At 38.3% G+C, this 17,544-nt stretch overlaps 1 protein-coding gene across 1 annotated transcript in view; it reads left to right on the forward strand.

The window, feature by feature from the left end:
- Positions 1–17,544, forward strand: part of MYO5A (myosin VA) — a 201,616-nt gene that overhangs the window by 165,811 nt on the left and 18,261 nt on the right. The window contains exons 28-33 of the mRNA XM_065941894.1: positions 2,562–2,789; positions 7,246–7,346; positions 10,110–10,190; positions 11,916–12,114; positions 14,371–14,445; positions 16,379–16,472. Of these exons, the coding sequence (XP_065797966.1) occupies positions 2,562–2,789; positions 7,246–7,346; positions 10,110–10,190; positions 11,916–12,114; positions 14,371–14,445; positions 16,379–16,472 (778 nt within the window). The remainder of the gene's footprint in view (positions 1–2,561; positions 2,790–7,245; positions 7,347–10,109; positions 10,191–11,915; positions 12,115–14,370; positions 14,446–16,378; positions 16,473–17,544) is intronic.

Here is a 17,544-nt window from a genome sequence, read left to right on the forward strand (position 1 = left end):
CAAGTCACTCCCAGCTCCAAAAGTTTCCTAGGTTATTAATTAATTTATTAGCCTTAAATTTATTATTCTCAGATGTTTTCTGATTATGCCAGTTTTTAAACTTTCTTTCTGCTTTTTGAAAATTATGGTTTAAAATAGCTGGAAAATTGCAATAAGTTTCATAATTATAACCAAACAAAACTAAAAATTAGAAAAGCCACAAAATATTTAACAGTAGGCATTTACATATACTTGAGAACTCATGAGGTCTCTCTAAGCAATCATGAAATTTTTTTTGTTTTTAGTAATATTATGCAAGTCTAGTCCTAATAAATTATTTCCTAATACTGTGATTTAGAATGTCACCTATGCACGTTAAGAGGCCCCTGTTCTGTGTGGATTGCTACTTCCCACAGTCCAGAACCGCTGACAGGCGCCTCCTCTCCAGGCTGTATGGCATCATGGTGTGGAGAGTGCCTGTCCTCTACCTGCCCAAATCCACAATGCCTTGTTCAGCTCCTTCCCCTGAAGACAGTAAGAGTGATTCTAAACACTTGACTCATAATAACTTGTATTTACCTTACAATTTGAAATGTTTTTCCTTTACCTTATCTTGTTTAGTCACTGTCACACTTCTGAGATTAATTTTTTATTTCCTTTATAAGATCAATTAACTGAGGCCTTAGAACAGTGAAGAGATTTACTATCAGTTGGTAAAGTCTGATCTTGAATCCAGATCGCCAAACAATAGGAAACAAGCTAGTTTCACACCACAACTTGTTTGAAAACTAATTTTCACCCCCAAAATATGATATTTACTTTTTAAATTCATCGCAGGACTTTTTTACCCTTTCTAAATTATAACATAATTAAATATTTTGCTCCCCCAATGAAAGTACTATTAGGGTAGTACATTTTTGTGTTTGTGGAAAAAGAAAAGGGTGGTAGCAAAAGGTCATCTCTATTATTCTCCTTTGTCTTTTATACTCTTTGCCTAGAAAACCAAATCATGATATGGATTATGCAAGACAGGAATCAGATGGGATGGGATGGGACAGGTGAAAGGAACAGGGATAGGAATCTGATCTCCAGATCTGCTTCTGCCTGCCTTTCACCAAAAAAAAAAAAAAAAAAAAATGGACAGAGAGAGACATTCTCTGTAGTATGTTAAAAATGAAGCCATATCACAAAGTTCTGAGGTGTTAGTGCAGTGTTTCTCAAAATGGGTCCCTGGGCCATCTGCGTCAACATCACCTGGAAACTTGATGGAAAAGCAAATCTGTGGGCCTCACATCAAATCTAAAGCCCTCCACCCTCTAGGTGATTCTGATGCATGTTAAAGTTTGGAAAAGATGGCATCGGAGCTTAGGTGTTGAAGTAGAGACATTCATATGTTTTCTGTTGCAGAAACAGAAATACGAATCTATTACTTTGGTGGGATAGTGGGGATAGGAAGGAGCATTCATTTACACATAAGAATGAACTAATCCGTAAAAGAAAAAGTTATAAATTCTTAAACCAAAAAAAAAAACAAAAAAACAGAACTTCAGATAGTCTTAGTGTGTCATGTTGAAAGGTCTAATTTGGTGCTACAAACCTAAGATTGCTTCTCTGGAAGAAACAATAAAAAGTGTTTTATGTTCATATGGAAGGGTCTCACTTTCATTATCATAAAATCTTAGCACCATATGCTAAATAAATCAGCATGGTACTTTTAATGCCTGTCTGCTTCACTGTTTCCCACCCAATATCCTATGACCTTTGTACTTTAGTGTCAGTAAACAGAGTTTAGCATCAGAACTCTATTCTGGGTTCCTATTGCCATTGTTTGAGCAGAGCGTGCCAAGGGCCATGCTAACTGGTGACATGAGGATGGCTGGTGGTATGTAACAGTGTGGAGATGGGGAAGGATGTGTGTGTCCATCTGGATGTCTGAAGGAGGAGGTGGCCCATCCTATCCTTCCACTTTTCAAGGTTTCTGCCAGCACCTTCACAAGATTGTCACACAGGAAAGAAGTTTCAAAAATATACTGTTTGTTGTTATTGAAACACTATAGAGAATTTTATTAGCTTAAATGTCATATAATTTCTTAATTAGAAATTAGAAGCCTAAAATTTCAGTGGTTTGTTTCGTCCTCTTTACAAAGGAGACAAGAGGATGCTACTCAACATTTCAGGGCTGTACTCATCTGAACCATTCATTAGAAGTAACCTGACAGTTGGACCCTCATACTTTCACTTATATTTATACATAAAGAAAACCTGAGCTTCTTAGTACTTATCCAAGCTCATACGTAAGGACTCAGCATTCTCTTCAGGCCTGTGAACACACCCTGGGCAGACCTGGAACAAATTTGATTCTGAAACCTGGGTTGACGAAGCAAACTATCATTTACCTTGCTCAGTTCCACTTGATGTTGACTTTCTGAATTTGCAGAGCTGAGTTCCCAGGGGAGCCATTCCCTAGAGTGGCTCTGGTGATCTTTTCCAGCAGAATTCTTCTGCTCTCCTGGGAAAAGGTAAGTAATCCTATGTAAAGCTGAGGAAGACAGTGATAAGCCATTTTTTGTCTCATCCTACAGCGTCAAGAACTAGAATCAGAAAACAAAAAACTGAAAAATGAGCTAAATGAGTTACGAAAGGCCCTCAGTGAGAAAAGTGCCCCTGAGGTGACTGCCCCAGGTGCGCCAGCCTACCGTGTCCTCATGGAGCAGCTGACCTCTGTGAGTGAGGAGCTCGATGTCCGCAAGGAGGAAGTCCTCATCCTGAGGTCTCAGCTGGTGAGCCAGAAGGAAGCCATCCAACCCAAGGTGAGCATGAGCAAGTGGTGGAGGTGGGTGTGGGGGACTGGCCTCTTCCTGTTCTTCCCCTCCAATTTATGTGAAGGAAACATAAGTATATTTAGTCTAATTGAAGATATCATCATTTGAAAAAAAAGAAACTCAACATTGTTTAAAAACTGTTGCAAACACCAATTAGACTGAGCAAGAAGCAAGTGAAATCCCCAACTGCTTCTCAAAGTTTCACCTCTCACTCATTAACAAAGGGCTTTTAAAATGAATATTTTTATAGTAGTCTGACCACAATAAATTTTGATCAGAAATACAATTCTGTTAAGTACAAAAATCCATAAATTACCTTGCTGCGGGAAGCCATTAAATACAATTTTAAATTATTTGTTGAAAATAGTCTGTTTAACTGGGAAGATAACATGTAAAGATTATACATGAGATCAGTGAAGAGAAGCGACATGGAGATGATTTCTGCTCACCTCAGGGAATTCTGTTTAATGTGGGAGTGGGCCCAGATGGAAAGAGCCGTATTTAGTGATTCCACAGAAGGGACCTAGGATGGAGAATATAGATGGTTCTTTGAAGTCCTTCCCTGCCCTCAGGTAACTTCAGATTCAACACTGCTGTGTGTTGGTGAGAAGTGGACTTTTTGTCATTTAATACCAGAAAGAATTTGAGTAATCATCATAAAACCCGGTCTGTGTTCCTCCTTGCCCATGTTCATGCAGTAAATTGTTACCAAGAATTAGGCAATCACAAGTATCCCAGCTGCATGACATGCCACGTGAAAAATGACTGTAAGTCAGACAGAGACCAGTATATGCCATACAATATCACTTACACGTGAAATCTAAAAACAGAAGCAGATTCATAGAACAAACTAGTGATTGCAGGGTAGGAAGCATGTAGGGTGTTGGGTAAAATAGGTGAAGGCAATTAAGAGGTACAAACTTCCAGTTATAAATAAGTCATAGGGTTGTAATTTATAGCATAGGGAATATAGTCAATAATACTGTAATAACTCTGGTGACAGATTGTAATTAGACATTTTAATGATCATGATCATTTTGTAATGTATAAAAATATCTACTTAACTTTGTTGCATAAATGAAACTAATATAATATTGTATCTCAATATAATTCAATTTTTAAAAAATCTATAGCATATAATGAATGGGATCCTGGAAGGTTCAAGAGCACTTCTCTTAGAAATGGTAGTTCTGCATGTGGTTAAGATACCAGAACTGGCACATGACATACTTGATAACGACAACTCACACAGGGGACTGAGCCTCTGAGAAATAAGCCTCCCTCTGCATGCTAGTTGGAGTAGAGTCCAAAATGAGGATCCCTTTGTCTGGTTTCCTATGACAAACCGATATTCTATAATAACCAGAAACTTTAGCAAAAGTTAATGGAAAGAAAAATGAACCAAGGAATATAAAAGCAGCTCCGCTCACAAGAGCATGTAGTTCTGGTATCGTTCTGGTATCACACACTCTCACCCACCTGCCTCACATATTCCATGTGATGACTTCTCTCCAGCCCCTGTTGGGATGGCCCTAACCAAGGTCCCTGCTCTCCAGGTTCTCAGCCCACACAGAGCATCAGCTTGTTCTCTCTTAGGAGAAATGCACAAGACACTGACAGACCTTTCAATCCCAGAGCTGTTTGTCCCACTCCGTTTCTAGTCAAGAGACATTTCACAACTCCTTTGCAGGCAGTGACACCCCATGAGCCAGGTGATGATAGAGCCCAGCCACATTTAGTTTACCTGCTCTATCTCTGCAAGTTTTCTGGGAGCCTTCACTTGGACTAATGAATGACCTCCTGTCAAGGCATTACTGAAACTCTCACAAAACTAAGATAAGAATTTCACCCCAGTACATGAGCAGGAGGCTTGTTTTCTCACATCCTCACAAATACTGTACCATTAGAAAAATCAAAACAACTCAAAAAGAATTTCAACTGAGAATTAAGAGTTGCCATTCCATAAATATGTATAAATGTCCACCACATGCCAGTTCCATGGATACTAATTTACATACAGAGTTAGTTTTAGGAGAAACCATTCATGGTTGTTTTCATAGTTAGCTTTTTTCTCTTTTGGTGGGGACTCGTTGATGGAATTTATTCATGGAACTAAGAGTTTGTTGTTTTTTCCATTTGTTTTTCGTGCTTGCTGACTTGTGATTTTTCAGGATGACAAGGTAATTCTAATTTTTTAATTGTCTAGCAAATACTTCTATTTAATCCTAATTTTTAGTTTGCAAATGTCCCCCAATATATGCAGTTGATCCTTTCTGGCCACCAGATCTACTTTGGTATTTACAAATTAATTTCCTGTTTGACCTCTTCCTATTTGAGAAGTCAGTGGTAAAATTATGGATGTCATAGGTTCCTGTCCGGATCACAGAGAGGCCTCCACGACTTTTGAACTCAGAGTCAGCTCTGTGACCCTCAGTGGTAGTAATAGTGGGCCTCCACAACCAGGGAGGAAAACCCTTAACTAAGAAACACAAGCTCTCGTTTCTACCAGCTGTAGGTTTGTTAGTCAAGGGTGAGGAGGAGCCTGAGGAGCTGAGCACCCCCTTCTTGGGAAGGGTGGGATTTTCCTACATGGTGCAACGCTTTCAGAACTTCTGGTTCCTGTCTTGGCAGAAACTTATTGAGCAGTGAGTAAGGAACTTCCTAGAGCTGGTAGTCTGAGTCTGATCCCATACTTACCTGTTTCTTAGCTAAGGTAGACCAGAGGAGGGAAGGACTGGCTACTTTATACCATCTTTCCTTTGGACTGGCTCACTAGATCAACTTACCTAATTTACTAAAAGTTCAAAACCACATCATATGGATTCTCAGATGTCAGAGAATACATGTGGCATTATTTAATATAGAAACTGGTTCTTTGAGTTATTACTTAAAAGTAAAATTCTGAGTGTGGGTAATTCCCTGGCAGTCTAGTGGTTAGGACTCCATGCTTCCACTACAGGAGGCACAGGGTCAATCCATGGTTGGGCGACTAAGATCCCACAAGTCATGCAGCACAGCCAATTAAAAAAAAAAAAATCTGAGTGTGGCTTTTTAAGAATAGAAAGATTTTCTGCCTTAATAAAAGAGAAAAAAAGAAATTTTCTATCAAATGCACAGTAAAATATTTATAAAACATAGCTTAAATACTTTTTAAATGCTATATGTAGTGTTTATATGAAAGATTTTTAAAATTCAGTAGAATATAAATTCTTTATAGCTTTTATCATATTTTAAGTATGAATTTGTAAACTCACAAAAAGACAGCATTAGCATATAAGTGGAATTTTTTTTTAAATAAATAGTGGAATTCAAAAGCAAGTATTTATGGGCCTCTTGGCATTAAAGTTATCTTGGTCTCTAAGATCACAATATTTGAAGTGTATTATATTATCTCCACTGTACTGTGAGACCTGGATTTAGAGCAAACATTGACTAAAGGATAAGGCATACACTATTTAGACAAATAGAATGGGCCCATGGATTCTAAAGGGTGTTAGGCTTTAGAGACTATTAGAACAGTTGTTTTTATTGTCTGTTTTTGCCCTGGTTTAGGAGGGATAGAGAGCAGCTGAGTAGAAGCAAAATTTTGAAATTATATTGGTTGTCAAACAGATGAGACAAAAAAAGAAAAAAAAAAAGGAAGTAAAAATGTTAGCAGAAAAGTCCTTCCTATACAAAACCATTAGTTATTCTGACCTGCCAGATGTTTATTTCAAAAGCTTATATACTATTCCTATACCGTAACAGAGTAAAAAACATTGAGTAACAGCACATGGTAGATATTTCCAAGGACCTATATCCTTCCCATTTATATATATCTAAAGATGTGAGAGAAAACTTTAGTTTTGCTGAAACATATAACCTAAGGACCACTTTTTTCCTACTGAGTTTTTAACGGAAAAATGAGTTTTGTGTCAAACTTTTCATATTTCTTAGGGCGTTTGTTTTGTTATAATCAGTCCAGAAGTAGAAGAAAGAACAGCTTTGTACATTCCATTGACTACTTTCTTGGTGTTCTTGGCTGGTTATTGTTTTAGAGCTATATATCGTGGATGGATAGGTAGATAGTTAGATAGAAATAAATATATTTAAAAGTGTATATACAGCATTAGAATAGTAACCAGGCAAGAACACTGATATTTATGTATGTATTTCACACAGCATAAAACACACATGGCCCATCAATGATTTTGTTTACTCTGGAATCGCACCATCTTTGTAGTAGAGTGTTAGGGATTCTCAAGAGAGGGACTGGAGGTGCCTCGTTCTCTTAACTGCCTATGCACCACTCTCTGTAGCCACCCTGGGGCTAGGGCAGATGCTCTGGTGGGGCAGGTGTGTTGTGGAACACATAAACCCCCTATTGTGTTAGAAAGAAAAATGTTACATGTGGTCCAAAGCTTTTGTGTTAACACTTAATGTGGAAATGTCTTTTCCCCTTTAGAACACAATGACCGATTCCACAATACTTTTAGAAGATGTACAAAAAATGAAAGATAAAGGTGAAATAGCACAAGCATATATTGGTTTGAAAGAAACCAACAGGTAAGTTGATCTTTCTTTATTCATTTTGGTTTAATCATGTTGATCTTTAGTCTTCAAGCTAGCCTCTTGTACAGTGAGTACGAGTGTTTATGCATTGTTTTGTTAGACATCAGCTGACCTTCAAAAGGGATCCAAAGTTTCCAATATATTCCCAGTTAAAATCTCATTTATAAGGCAGTAGCATTACTGGTAAGAAATTGAAAGGAAAATGTTCTTTACATCAAGGGAGTATATTTCTCTGTTTTTAGAGCCTTAGCATTGAGAAAGAAAATCAATTACTTACTCTATAGCTTGGACTATCTTGGGTAGTCACTTCCATTTGTTATTCAGGATGGTTATTTGTGAGAAGTTTGTAGGGGCAGCTGCAGCTTCCAGTAATTGAAATTTAATGTAAATTGAAATGTAAAGAGAAGTGATGAAGTAGCTGAATCACATCCATGTTGGTCATATAATTCTTGAAGGGTACCATGACTTCCCAGGATGGGACCTTGATATTTGAGACCAAGTGTTTGTCATGTTTCCTAAGGTGTTCTAGGAAAATCCTAACTCTGGTTTTTATCTCATTTACTCTAAACATGAATGAAGTTGTGGATGGCACTTAGCTCAGTCTTAAGAGCCTTGGGTGGACTGAGAGTGCAGATTTGCACAGTCACTAAATGACTGAATTTTCCCCAAAGCTTTCCCTGTAGATAAGATTATCACTGCTCATTTCTGAAATTCCTCGGCTTTTCTGCCACTCCTGCTTCCCAAAGAACCTTCATGCTATTAAACTCTGAACTTAAAAGACTACATACTTAAAAGAACTTGGCCAGTGATGATAACAGAGATTATCAGTGTACATCTAGATCTCCTGATGCATAATATCAGAATTGGTATACAAAAATACTTCACAGACTAAAGAATACAGACATGCAAGATATAAGGTATTTATTACCTTCTTATATGGTAGAGAATGCTTATAAAAGTATTTGGTTAAACTTAAATTTTTATTTATGAATGTAAGTTGTAAGCATACCTTATAGCTGAGAATATGTTAGTGTAAGAAGAGCTATATTAACTTGTTCATCCATCCACTCAGCTATTCAGTCACCAGATATATATTGTATGTCTGTTTCATCCCAAACCATGTGCCAAATACTGGCAATAGAGCATTAAGCAAGGTAAATGCAGTCCTTCCCCTCACAGAATTTATAGTGTTGGGGAGATAGCCAAGAGAATTTGGACTTCCCTCCAATGACAGTGGAAGCTGTTGAAAGATTTTTAGTAGGAGAATGGTATGATGAGATTGGAAAGCTAGCCCTGGCTTTTATGTTAGAGCATAGACTGTAGTGGAACAAGATTAAAACCAGAAAGACCAGTTAAGAGGTTATTCCCACAACTGAATACTGATTGTAGTGACTTTGACTTAGTTGGTAGCCATTGGGATTGAAAGAAGTGAAACACTTAGAAAGATACTTGCAGTTTACTGGATGTGTGGTCAGGGGTTGGGGATCGTGAAGGGCAACTCCACAGCATCTGTGGTGGATACTTGGTTGGGTATAGTGATGCCATTTCACGACCCTGGGTCTGGGATTTGGGAAACTACAGGAAATTATCAGTAGATTTACAAATATTTAAGAAAGTAGGAAGACATCCAAGAAGAGAACTTCATTCCGTGATTGAAAATGTAGATCTGGAACAGGAGAGACCTGTGGGCTGAGATGTAAATGTTGAAGTCATCGGCATGTAATAATACAATCGAGACTGTGCAAACAGACCAACTCTCCAGGGAGAGATGGTAAATGGAAAGTGGAAGAGCAATCTATGAAATTCGTTTTATGTAAACATGATGTCAACAACAAAAGTCTAGGAAGAGGAGTAAGATCCTGGGCTCTGCAGTCAGATAGCACCTGCCAGGTATCTAACTTCTAAACCTTGGTGTCTTCTTCTGCAATATGGCAAATGATATACATTGTTGCTAGGAGAACTAAATGAAATAATGCCTGTGGAAGGATGTAAAACAGTGTCTGATACTTGGCAAACACTCAAAATATCATTTTTATGTACTTGTAGAAAAAACCTCTAATCAGTTTCATCATTTTTGTTTGTTAATTATACATATTTTTAATAAAATGTGTGACTTTAATAATATAAAAGCAATTTTCCCAGGTCTTAAAATTAATTTTTACACAAAATTTTTTTTTAATTGTATCATAAAAGCTGGGAACTTTGGACATATTTTTGTTACTCCTATAAGAACTTTTAAAAGCAATTTTAAAAATACAAAACTAGATTTTATCAAGCTAAAACAAATTCCTACCCAGAAGACTTAAACCTTCATTTTGAAGTGAATTATGAAGACCGCCACAGGAAGACAGTAGCTCAAATTTTCCTTCTGTATGTGTATGACTGTTGTGGCTAGTCCCTAACATAATGTGTGACATAAGATCACTCTGCCAGCTGAACAAAATGTTAGAAACAGAACGTCTTTCTCACCTCCTGAGTCATTTATTATTTTGCAGGAAAAGTAGCTCTGGATCCTTGATTATTTTGTTTTAAATTGCCCACCTTTACATGTGATGTTACATATTACTCATTTTTTAAAACAAATATTAACCAAAAATAATTTCTGTGGTAATGTCTTAAAGTCATCTGTAATTAATAAAGACAGTCCTAGTGACTTAATAACATGTTGAAATACCATGTGCTGCTGTTGACCATCGCCATCTCATTACCGCCCTGTATCCCTTTGTGTTTTGCATTGTTGTTCCTTTTGCATGGAAGATCATCTGCTATGGATTGCCATGAGTTGAATGAGGATGGAGAGCTGTTGCTGGTTTATGAAGGGTTAAAACAAGCCAACAGGTTATACTTGTCTCCTCAAAATGGAATGTTATTAATTTGTTGTTTTTCTTACTAACAGTGGCCTCCTGACTTTAACTTCTGTATTTCTTATACACTGTCTTCCTGGGTAAATTTCAGACACTAAAATTTGTGACTATCTCACTAAGAGTGGAAGAAAACCCAAACCTCTCAACTAGAGCCCAAACAACTGTAGGAAAGATTAATACATATTACTTAGCGGTTTCTTATTTGGAATCATGACCAGTTCAAAGGATATCTGAGCCTGAGCAATATAGCTACATTCTCATATAATATCATCATGCTGCCTAACAGCAGTATTAAGTACATGACTTAGCATTCAGTGTGGTTATTGTGAAATTCAGATTTGTGAAACAGCAAATCAGGGAGGGTTTCTTGCACAGCTATATTTCAAAATAATTTCCTAAACTCATCATGTTAAACATGTTTAGGAGAAAGCAAATAAAATTGAAACCGCAGAACCTTTCTAACATAGACACTCATCTCCTCTAGAGATACTTGTGTCTTAAAGTCTTAAAAATACTGGGTTTTTTTGGTCCTAAAAATACTGTTTTTATGTCTTAAAAATACTGTTTTAGTGATTAATTTTTAAACTACTTAATAGACTGTTTTGTTCAAGGAGCTTCTACTTATTCTGCTTTTTTCTTATCACACACTGTTGTCATTAACTTTGTGGTGTTATTGGTTCAGATTCTTTGCAAATTTCATAATCCCCAAAATATTTTTAGTCTGTTGTTTACTCTTTGCTTATAATAGTATCAGTAAGTTTTGCCCAGCATTTGCTAACCAAGGGGATTGGAATAAAAACAGCTTTTCTTTCTTCCTGTTAGTTAGTTCCTATCTATAACTTTGTCTTGTCTTTGGGAAGGGAGTGAGTGTAGAATGGGGGTGCCTGGTAGAGGGAGGCTGCCAGTTGGCTCTTGTATTCTCTGGCAGGGCCCTAGTCCATGGCACAGCTGACCTGTATGTTTGCTCAGGGAAGCTCAAGAACCACTCTGTTGGTCCCACTAATAGTGATCTTCCAAAACCATATCTTGTTAGGATTCTCTTACTGATAGGGAAGGTTATAGGGGGAAAGAAGTTGACAAATTTAAAATATAAACAAAATTTCAGAACTCTGTCTGCATTTGGGTAAATCTGTATGTATTTCAGAATAGCACTCTAGTCTTTCTTCCCTTCAGAGATAAAAGTAAAAGTGGGACCCTGGTCACAACCCCCTGCCTAGAATTAGTAATGCTGCAGGTCTTCAAGGCAGATTTAATTAAAGTGGGCATTTGTAATCTTGCCCTCCACAGTGATTGTTTTGTGGCAAAGGCATTATAGTAATACTAATTTTGCCAACTTAAGTGCTACTTTAAATTAATGTTTCTGCAAATGTAGTAAGCTGGGTTAAATTGTTTTAGTCTTTTAATTGTTTTAGTCATAATTTCCTATGAAGCTTTCAAAGGAGTAAAATTCTGCTGTTTTTCAGGGCCTCTGAGAACTTTGTATTTGTAGCAGGGTCCTCAATTCAGAAAGACAGATATGTGAGTGCATTCATTTTGTTTCTGGCTCCATCTGAGTTTCTAGACTCTAATCAAGCCAGAAGCTACACAGACACTACAGAGTTCCCATTTTTCTGCCTTTGCAAGTGAGCGCAAAGCCTCACATCCACCAGGTAGGGACTCAGATGTACCTCCCTTTCCTCCCTGTGTGACTTCTCCGCAGGCTCCTGGAGTCCCAGCTGCAGTCTCAGAAGAGGAGCCATGAGAACGAGGCTGAAGCTCTCCGCGGGGAAATCCAGAGCCTGAAGGAGGAGAACAACCGGCAGCAGCAGCTGCTGGCCCAGAACCTACAGCTGCCCCCAGAGGCCCGCATTGAGGCCAGCCTGCAGCACGAGATCACTCGGCTCACCAATGAGAACCTGGTAAGGACAGCAGAGCAGCCCTCCATGCTTTTGGAGCAAAACCTCCTTCCTGGCTGGGAAAGATGCCGTTCACTGCCCCTCTCTTGTGACCCTCTTTCTCTAGCCCAGACACAGTAAGGAAAATACAACTATGTTGGTAGAAGTGAAAAAGGTGTGTGCTCAGGTGGTTTGTCAGCGAAGGCTCGGGCACCTCTCAGCCCCTCAGCCCTCACTTGGAGGGTCTGGAAGATACTGGCCGACTGTGTGCTGGGCTCTCGATATCCTTGAGAACTCCGCTTCCTCCGCTGCAGCTGCACAGTCTTTGCCATCCAGGAGGTTGCGTGGTTCTCACAGCCTTTGGTCCCCAGGCACCACTGAGGCCCTCCCAGCCCCTTCTCAGGCAGACAGCAGGGTTAGAGTTAGTCAGGGAGCAGATGGCAGAACCAGAGAGGGCTGTAGGTTGACCTTGGTTGGAACTCCAGGGTCAAGGAGAAACGTCAGGATTCAAGTTTCTGCATTCTTGATTCTTTTTAATAGAATTCAGACAGTGAGTGGAGAGATTTTTTTTTTCCCTTGCCAGATAGATTCTGAGTCATGGCACAAAGTTGTCCTTCTTTCTTTTATAGAAAATATTTTCCAAAATATTTCTTTCTCAGTCACAAAATAACTTTTATTACAGATTTCTACTTAGGTTTGATAAACATATTTATTAAATTAAAAAGTCATTGAAAAATTATATTTCCATTTTTCTTCTTTTTCTTTTGTCGGTTGGTGGTGGGGCTTTGCCACACAGCTTACAGGGTCTCAGTTCCCTGACCAGGGAGCATTTCTATATAAAATCTATACTGAAGTGTCAGGCTGGTTTTTAGAAAAGCTCTTTAGGGCTAGTGGTAATTGTTTCTTTAATTCAGAATTTTAATAACTTGTAATAAAATAGTTTGGATTTTCTCTGAAGATTTAACAACCTGAATTATCCATTAGTGATCATTTGCGTTACAGATAGTTTTCTAGTGTCACCTGTTCAACCATCTTTTATATTAGTTGAAAGCAAAACCCAAAGGTATTCTTTTCCCAGTCTGTCCTTCCTTCTGAGGACAGCATGCTGGTGAGACTGTGGGAATGGGAGAGATGGGTGAGGGACTTGAAGTCTAGATTCTTTCCAAAGTGCCTGAAATATCACTAATTTGTGGGGGAAGATCTGAATCATGAACTATTTCAAGATGTCATTTTATTACTCACAAGTATATTGTTGTTTAAACTAACAATGCTTCAGTGCTTAAGAATTGATCAATTACTCAATAACATAATAATGATTGATTAGCATATAAATTCTGTGCTTTTAAATCATTATCTTAAAATACAAGGTGAAACCATGAAATAAAGATGCTACTGGGTGGTAGATTCTCAGAGTTGTTTTGCTAAGTTGGTTAAGCGTTTCCCTTGCAATCTTGTGTGCATTATTACTTTTCTTTTCGATTTTGTATAACTGATACAAAAATAAATCAATCCCTTCCATATTCTAAGCTGGTGAAACCTAGTTTGTATTTTAGGAAAACTCTTTGTAGATTCATAGGCTTCTTCCTCACTGATTGCTAATTCAGGGGAATGGATTCAAACTTACAGGGGATGATGCAGTTTTTCGCTGTCATTAGAGTGTCTTAGTTTTGCATTTCTGTAGGAAGCACTTGGGCAGAATATTAAAGTACCGGTGGGCCTAGGCTTTGTGTTCTTCGAAACTCTACCCTAAAAACCCTTCCCACCCACCTACCCCACAAACACAAACAGAGATGATTATTCTGCCTCCTCTACTGAGCAAACTTCACAGGTTGCCCCAAGCTGCCCTTCAGAGAAGGAAGGCACACAGCTTCTGCCCAGTCTTTCCAACATCAAACAAGAGCTCCAACTTTGCCAGTGTTCTCACTTGTGTTTGAATTGCCTTCCCCACTCTTGCTACTGGCAGCAGAGAAAGTGCAGCAGCCTAGGAGCAGGTCTGAGGAGTGAGATAACAGCCTTGTCTGGGGAATATGGATCACAGCTCTTTACCTGCTAACATCGCCTGTTTCCTCTGAACATGTGAAGATGTATTTGTGGATATAGAATCATCTGTACTAGAAAAATTAGAGGGCAATGACAGATGTCAAATCAGAGCCTTTTGTGTCTATAAATATAGATTCCTTATCTGTGTTTTAAAATATTTTAAAATTGATTTTGCTGAGAGATAGCATTCCCCTCAAAGACACAGAGAAAAACGAATGTCCATTGTGCCTGTTTTTTCAGTATTTTGAGGAATTATATGCAGATGACCCTAAGAAGTATCAATCATATCGGATTTCACTTTACAAACGGATGATTGTATGTAAAAGAGTGCTTCTCTGTCATCTTCCTCACTGTTTCTAGCCCTCTATAAGCGAAGAGCACTCTGCCTGCCCTTCCTGGGAGGTCTCTTCAGAAACTTTCACAAAACCTGTTTCTCCCCACAGCTGTCTTTTAGCCAGTGATGTCACTTCTGTCAGTGTCCTGCGTCCATTGTCACCTTTGGTTTGTTATTAACACTAGGCTTACAGTGTGATGGAAGCAAAATACGATTTGAAAGGTTAAGTAAAAATCCAAGAAACACAACTGAACACTTTGAAATGTTAACAACTGTTCCTTTTGAATCATTGGTCTAATATCTAAAAACCAGCCCTGTCTAAATTAGGAAAAGAATGAATACTTGTATTTATAAACACCTTTTAAAATCCATAACCTGAATAACAACCACAAACCTCTTAAATCATTGCTTTATTTCCGCTTTAAGCTCCTGGTTTGCTGTTGCCCACTTTTCTTCTTAATTGTTGATCATTTGACTCTGTCTGTCATTTGAAAGAATTCTTGATTAGGAAGCCACGTATCACACCTTTTTTTTTAAACACTACTTGTGAATGTACTGCTTTTGTTTTCTCTTTTTGCACAAATCATATAGAATTATCCCCTTTTTTCCCTATAAGCAAAATTATATTTTGCAATTATAAATTATATTATTATATTAGATAATATAATCTCTATGGGTGTGTTAGAGATTTCTATGGGTGTGTTAGAGATTTCTATGGGTGTGTTATCTAACTGCCACTTAGTCTATCAGCTACTCTATACTGTTCTTTGTGGTTATTTTTTAACTTACCTTTTAATTCCCGAAACCTCTTAACTTTTTTTAAGTTACAGGACTAGTTTTAACCTCTCCAAAGGGTGGAACCCATAGAGACAGTGCTTCACACACTTCAGTCAGTCAGTTCAGTCACTCAGTCGTATCCGACTCCTTGCAACCCCATGAATCGCAGCACACCAGGCCTCCCTGTCCATCACCAACTCCCAGAGTTTACCCAAACTCATGCCCATCGAGTTGGTGATGCCATCCAGCCATCTCATCCTCTGTCGTCCCCTTCTCCTCCTGCCCCCAATCCCTCTCAGCATCAGGGTCTTTTCCAATGAGTCAACTCTTTGCATGAGGTGGCCAAAGTACTGAAGTTTCAACTTCAGCATCAGTCCTTCCAATGAACACCCAGCACTGATCTCCTTTAGGATGGACTGGTTGGATCTCCTTGCAGGCAAAGGGACTCTCAAGAGTCTTCTCCAACACCACAGTTCAAAAGCATCAATTCTTCAGCGCTCAGCTCTCTTCACAGTCCAACTCTCACATCCATACATGACCACTGGAAAAACAATAGCCTTGAACAGATGGACCTTTGTTGGTAAAGTAATGTCTCTTCTTCATAATATGCTATCTAGGTTGGTCATAACTTTCTTTTCAAGGAGCAAGCGTCTTTTAATTTCATGGCTGCAGTCACCATCTGCAGTGATTAGGTGTCAGTTAAAAGCCCCTAAGTTCAACCATCCTTAAAACTTCACACAAAACTGTGCATTCATCAAAATTTACCTTGCTTATTCCCCCTTTAAATGAAAAACTTTCTACTGAGATAGCAGTACATTTCATGAGCATTTAATTGTTTTGCCCCCACGGAGTCTACTGGAGTCTACTCGCCCCACAGTGAGCCTGCTGTCCATCACGCTGTAAGGAGTTACTGCACTGTGTATTTTAACATTTGCTTTATTATAGCTGCCTTTCCTATCGCCTCCCGGTTTTAGCCAGGTGGGGCTCCACCAATGAGCTTTTATGGAGCTTTTATGTAAAACTAACTTTTTATGTAAAGCTAAGTACTGTTTCTGTAACTTTATGTCTGCTTCCCTTCTCTGCATTTTAGATAGCTTATTTTGATCTTTTTGTTATATTTCTCATTTTGATCTTTAGGATTTGATGGAACAACTCGAAAAACAAGATAAGACTGTCCGGAAACTGAAAAAACAACTGAAAGTATTTGCCAAAAAAATTGGTGAACTAGAAGGTATTTAAACATGTTTTTATGACAATTGCTGAACCTTGGTTTTATATCCTGTACTAGTGGCTTAAGAGTGTGGCTCAATTTGTGTGTGAATATTAGGGACAATAACAAAAATGACTTTCAGCAACCCTGGCCTCCGTGGAGTGGAAATTTTCATTGCTAAGTGGAGAGAAACGTTCTTTTCATGGTAGTGCTAACTTATAAAGAGAGAATTCAGTCAATAAATATCTAATGGCTATCTTCTATATGCCAGGTACTATGCTAGGCAGTATTGCATATCAGTTAAGAGCATGGATTCTGTAGCCAAGTTTCTTGGGTTTAAATATTGGCTCTTCCACTGTTAGTCATCTGATATTGGGCAAGTTACTGAACCTGTCTATTCCTCAGTATTCCCACCTGTTAAATGGGAATGATAGGGATATCTACCTGACATGGTTTGTAATGATTAGATTAATTAATATGTGGAATTAATTTAGCATGGTTCCTGACACAGGAAATGCTATCTACAGCTTATTTTTATTACTGTTATTCTTAGTATTAGGGATACTAAGATGAGTAAGACAGAGTCTGTGTCCTCAAAGAACTATGGAGAACAAAAAGAGAATTAAATAAGAAAAAATGAATTGTAGTTATAAAGGAGATTCTATAAAACGAGATTTATATCTGATGATGATGGGAAAATACCTTGAGAAAGAATCAGTTTTTTTTATACACAAACGATTCTTATGGGTGAGTGTTTGTTCCTTCAGTAAGCAGGTGCCAGGGATGTAGCAGTGAACAGGGCTAAAGCCACATTGTAAGCTTATTCCAGCGACGATCTCATTGTTCTAGAGATTTTGAGTTCCTCTTTGGAATTGCCTTCAGGCCTATGCAAGCTATTACCATTTTGACCAGAAATGATACTGTGCAGTCTGACTACCCATCTATTCTGTCATTGTCACTGAATAATTTTTGCTCTGCTCAAAGGGTAAACATTCCCCATCACTGGTAATGTTCAAAAGAATCTGCCATGATTGACTGGCTTTCATTCCTCCAACATGCCAGGCCTACCATAACTCTTCCATCTGTTTGATCT

Source organism: Muntiacus reevesi, chromosome 7 (assembly GCF_963930625.1).
Source record: "Muntiacus reevesi chromosome 7, mMunRee1.1, whole genome shotgun sequence".
NCBI classification, from domain to species: Eukaryota; Metazoa; Chordata; class Mammalia; order Artiodactyla; family Cervidae; genus Muntiacus; species Muntiacus reevesi.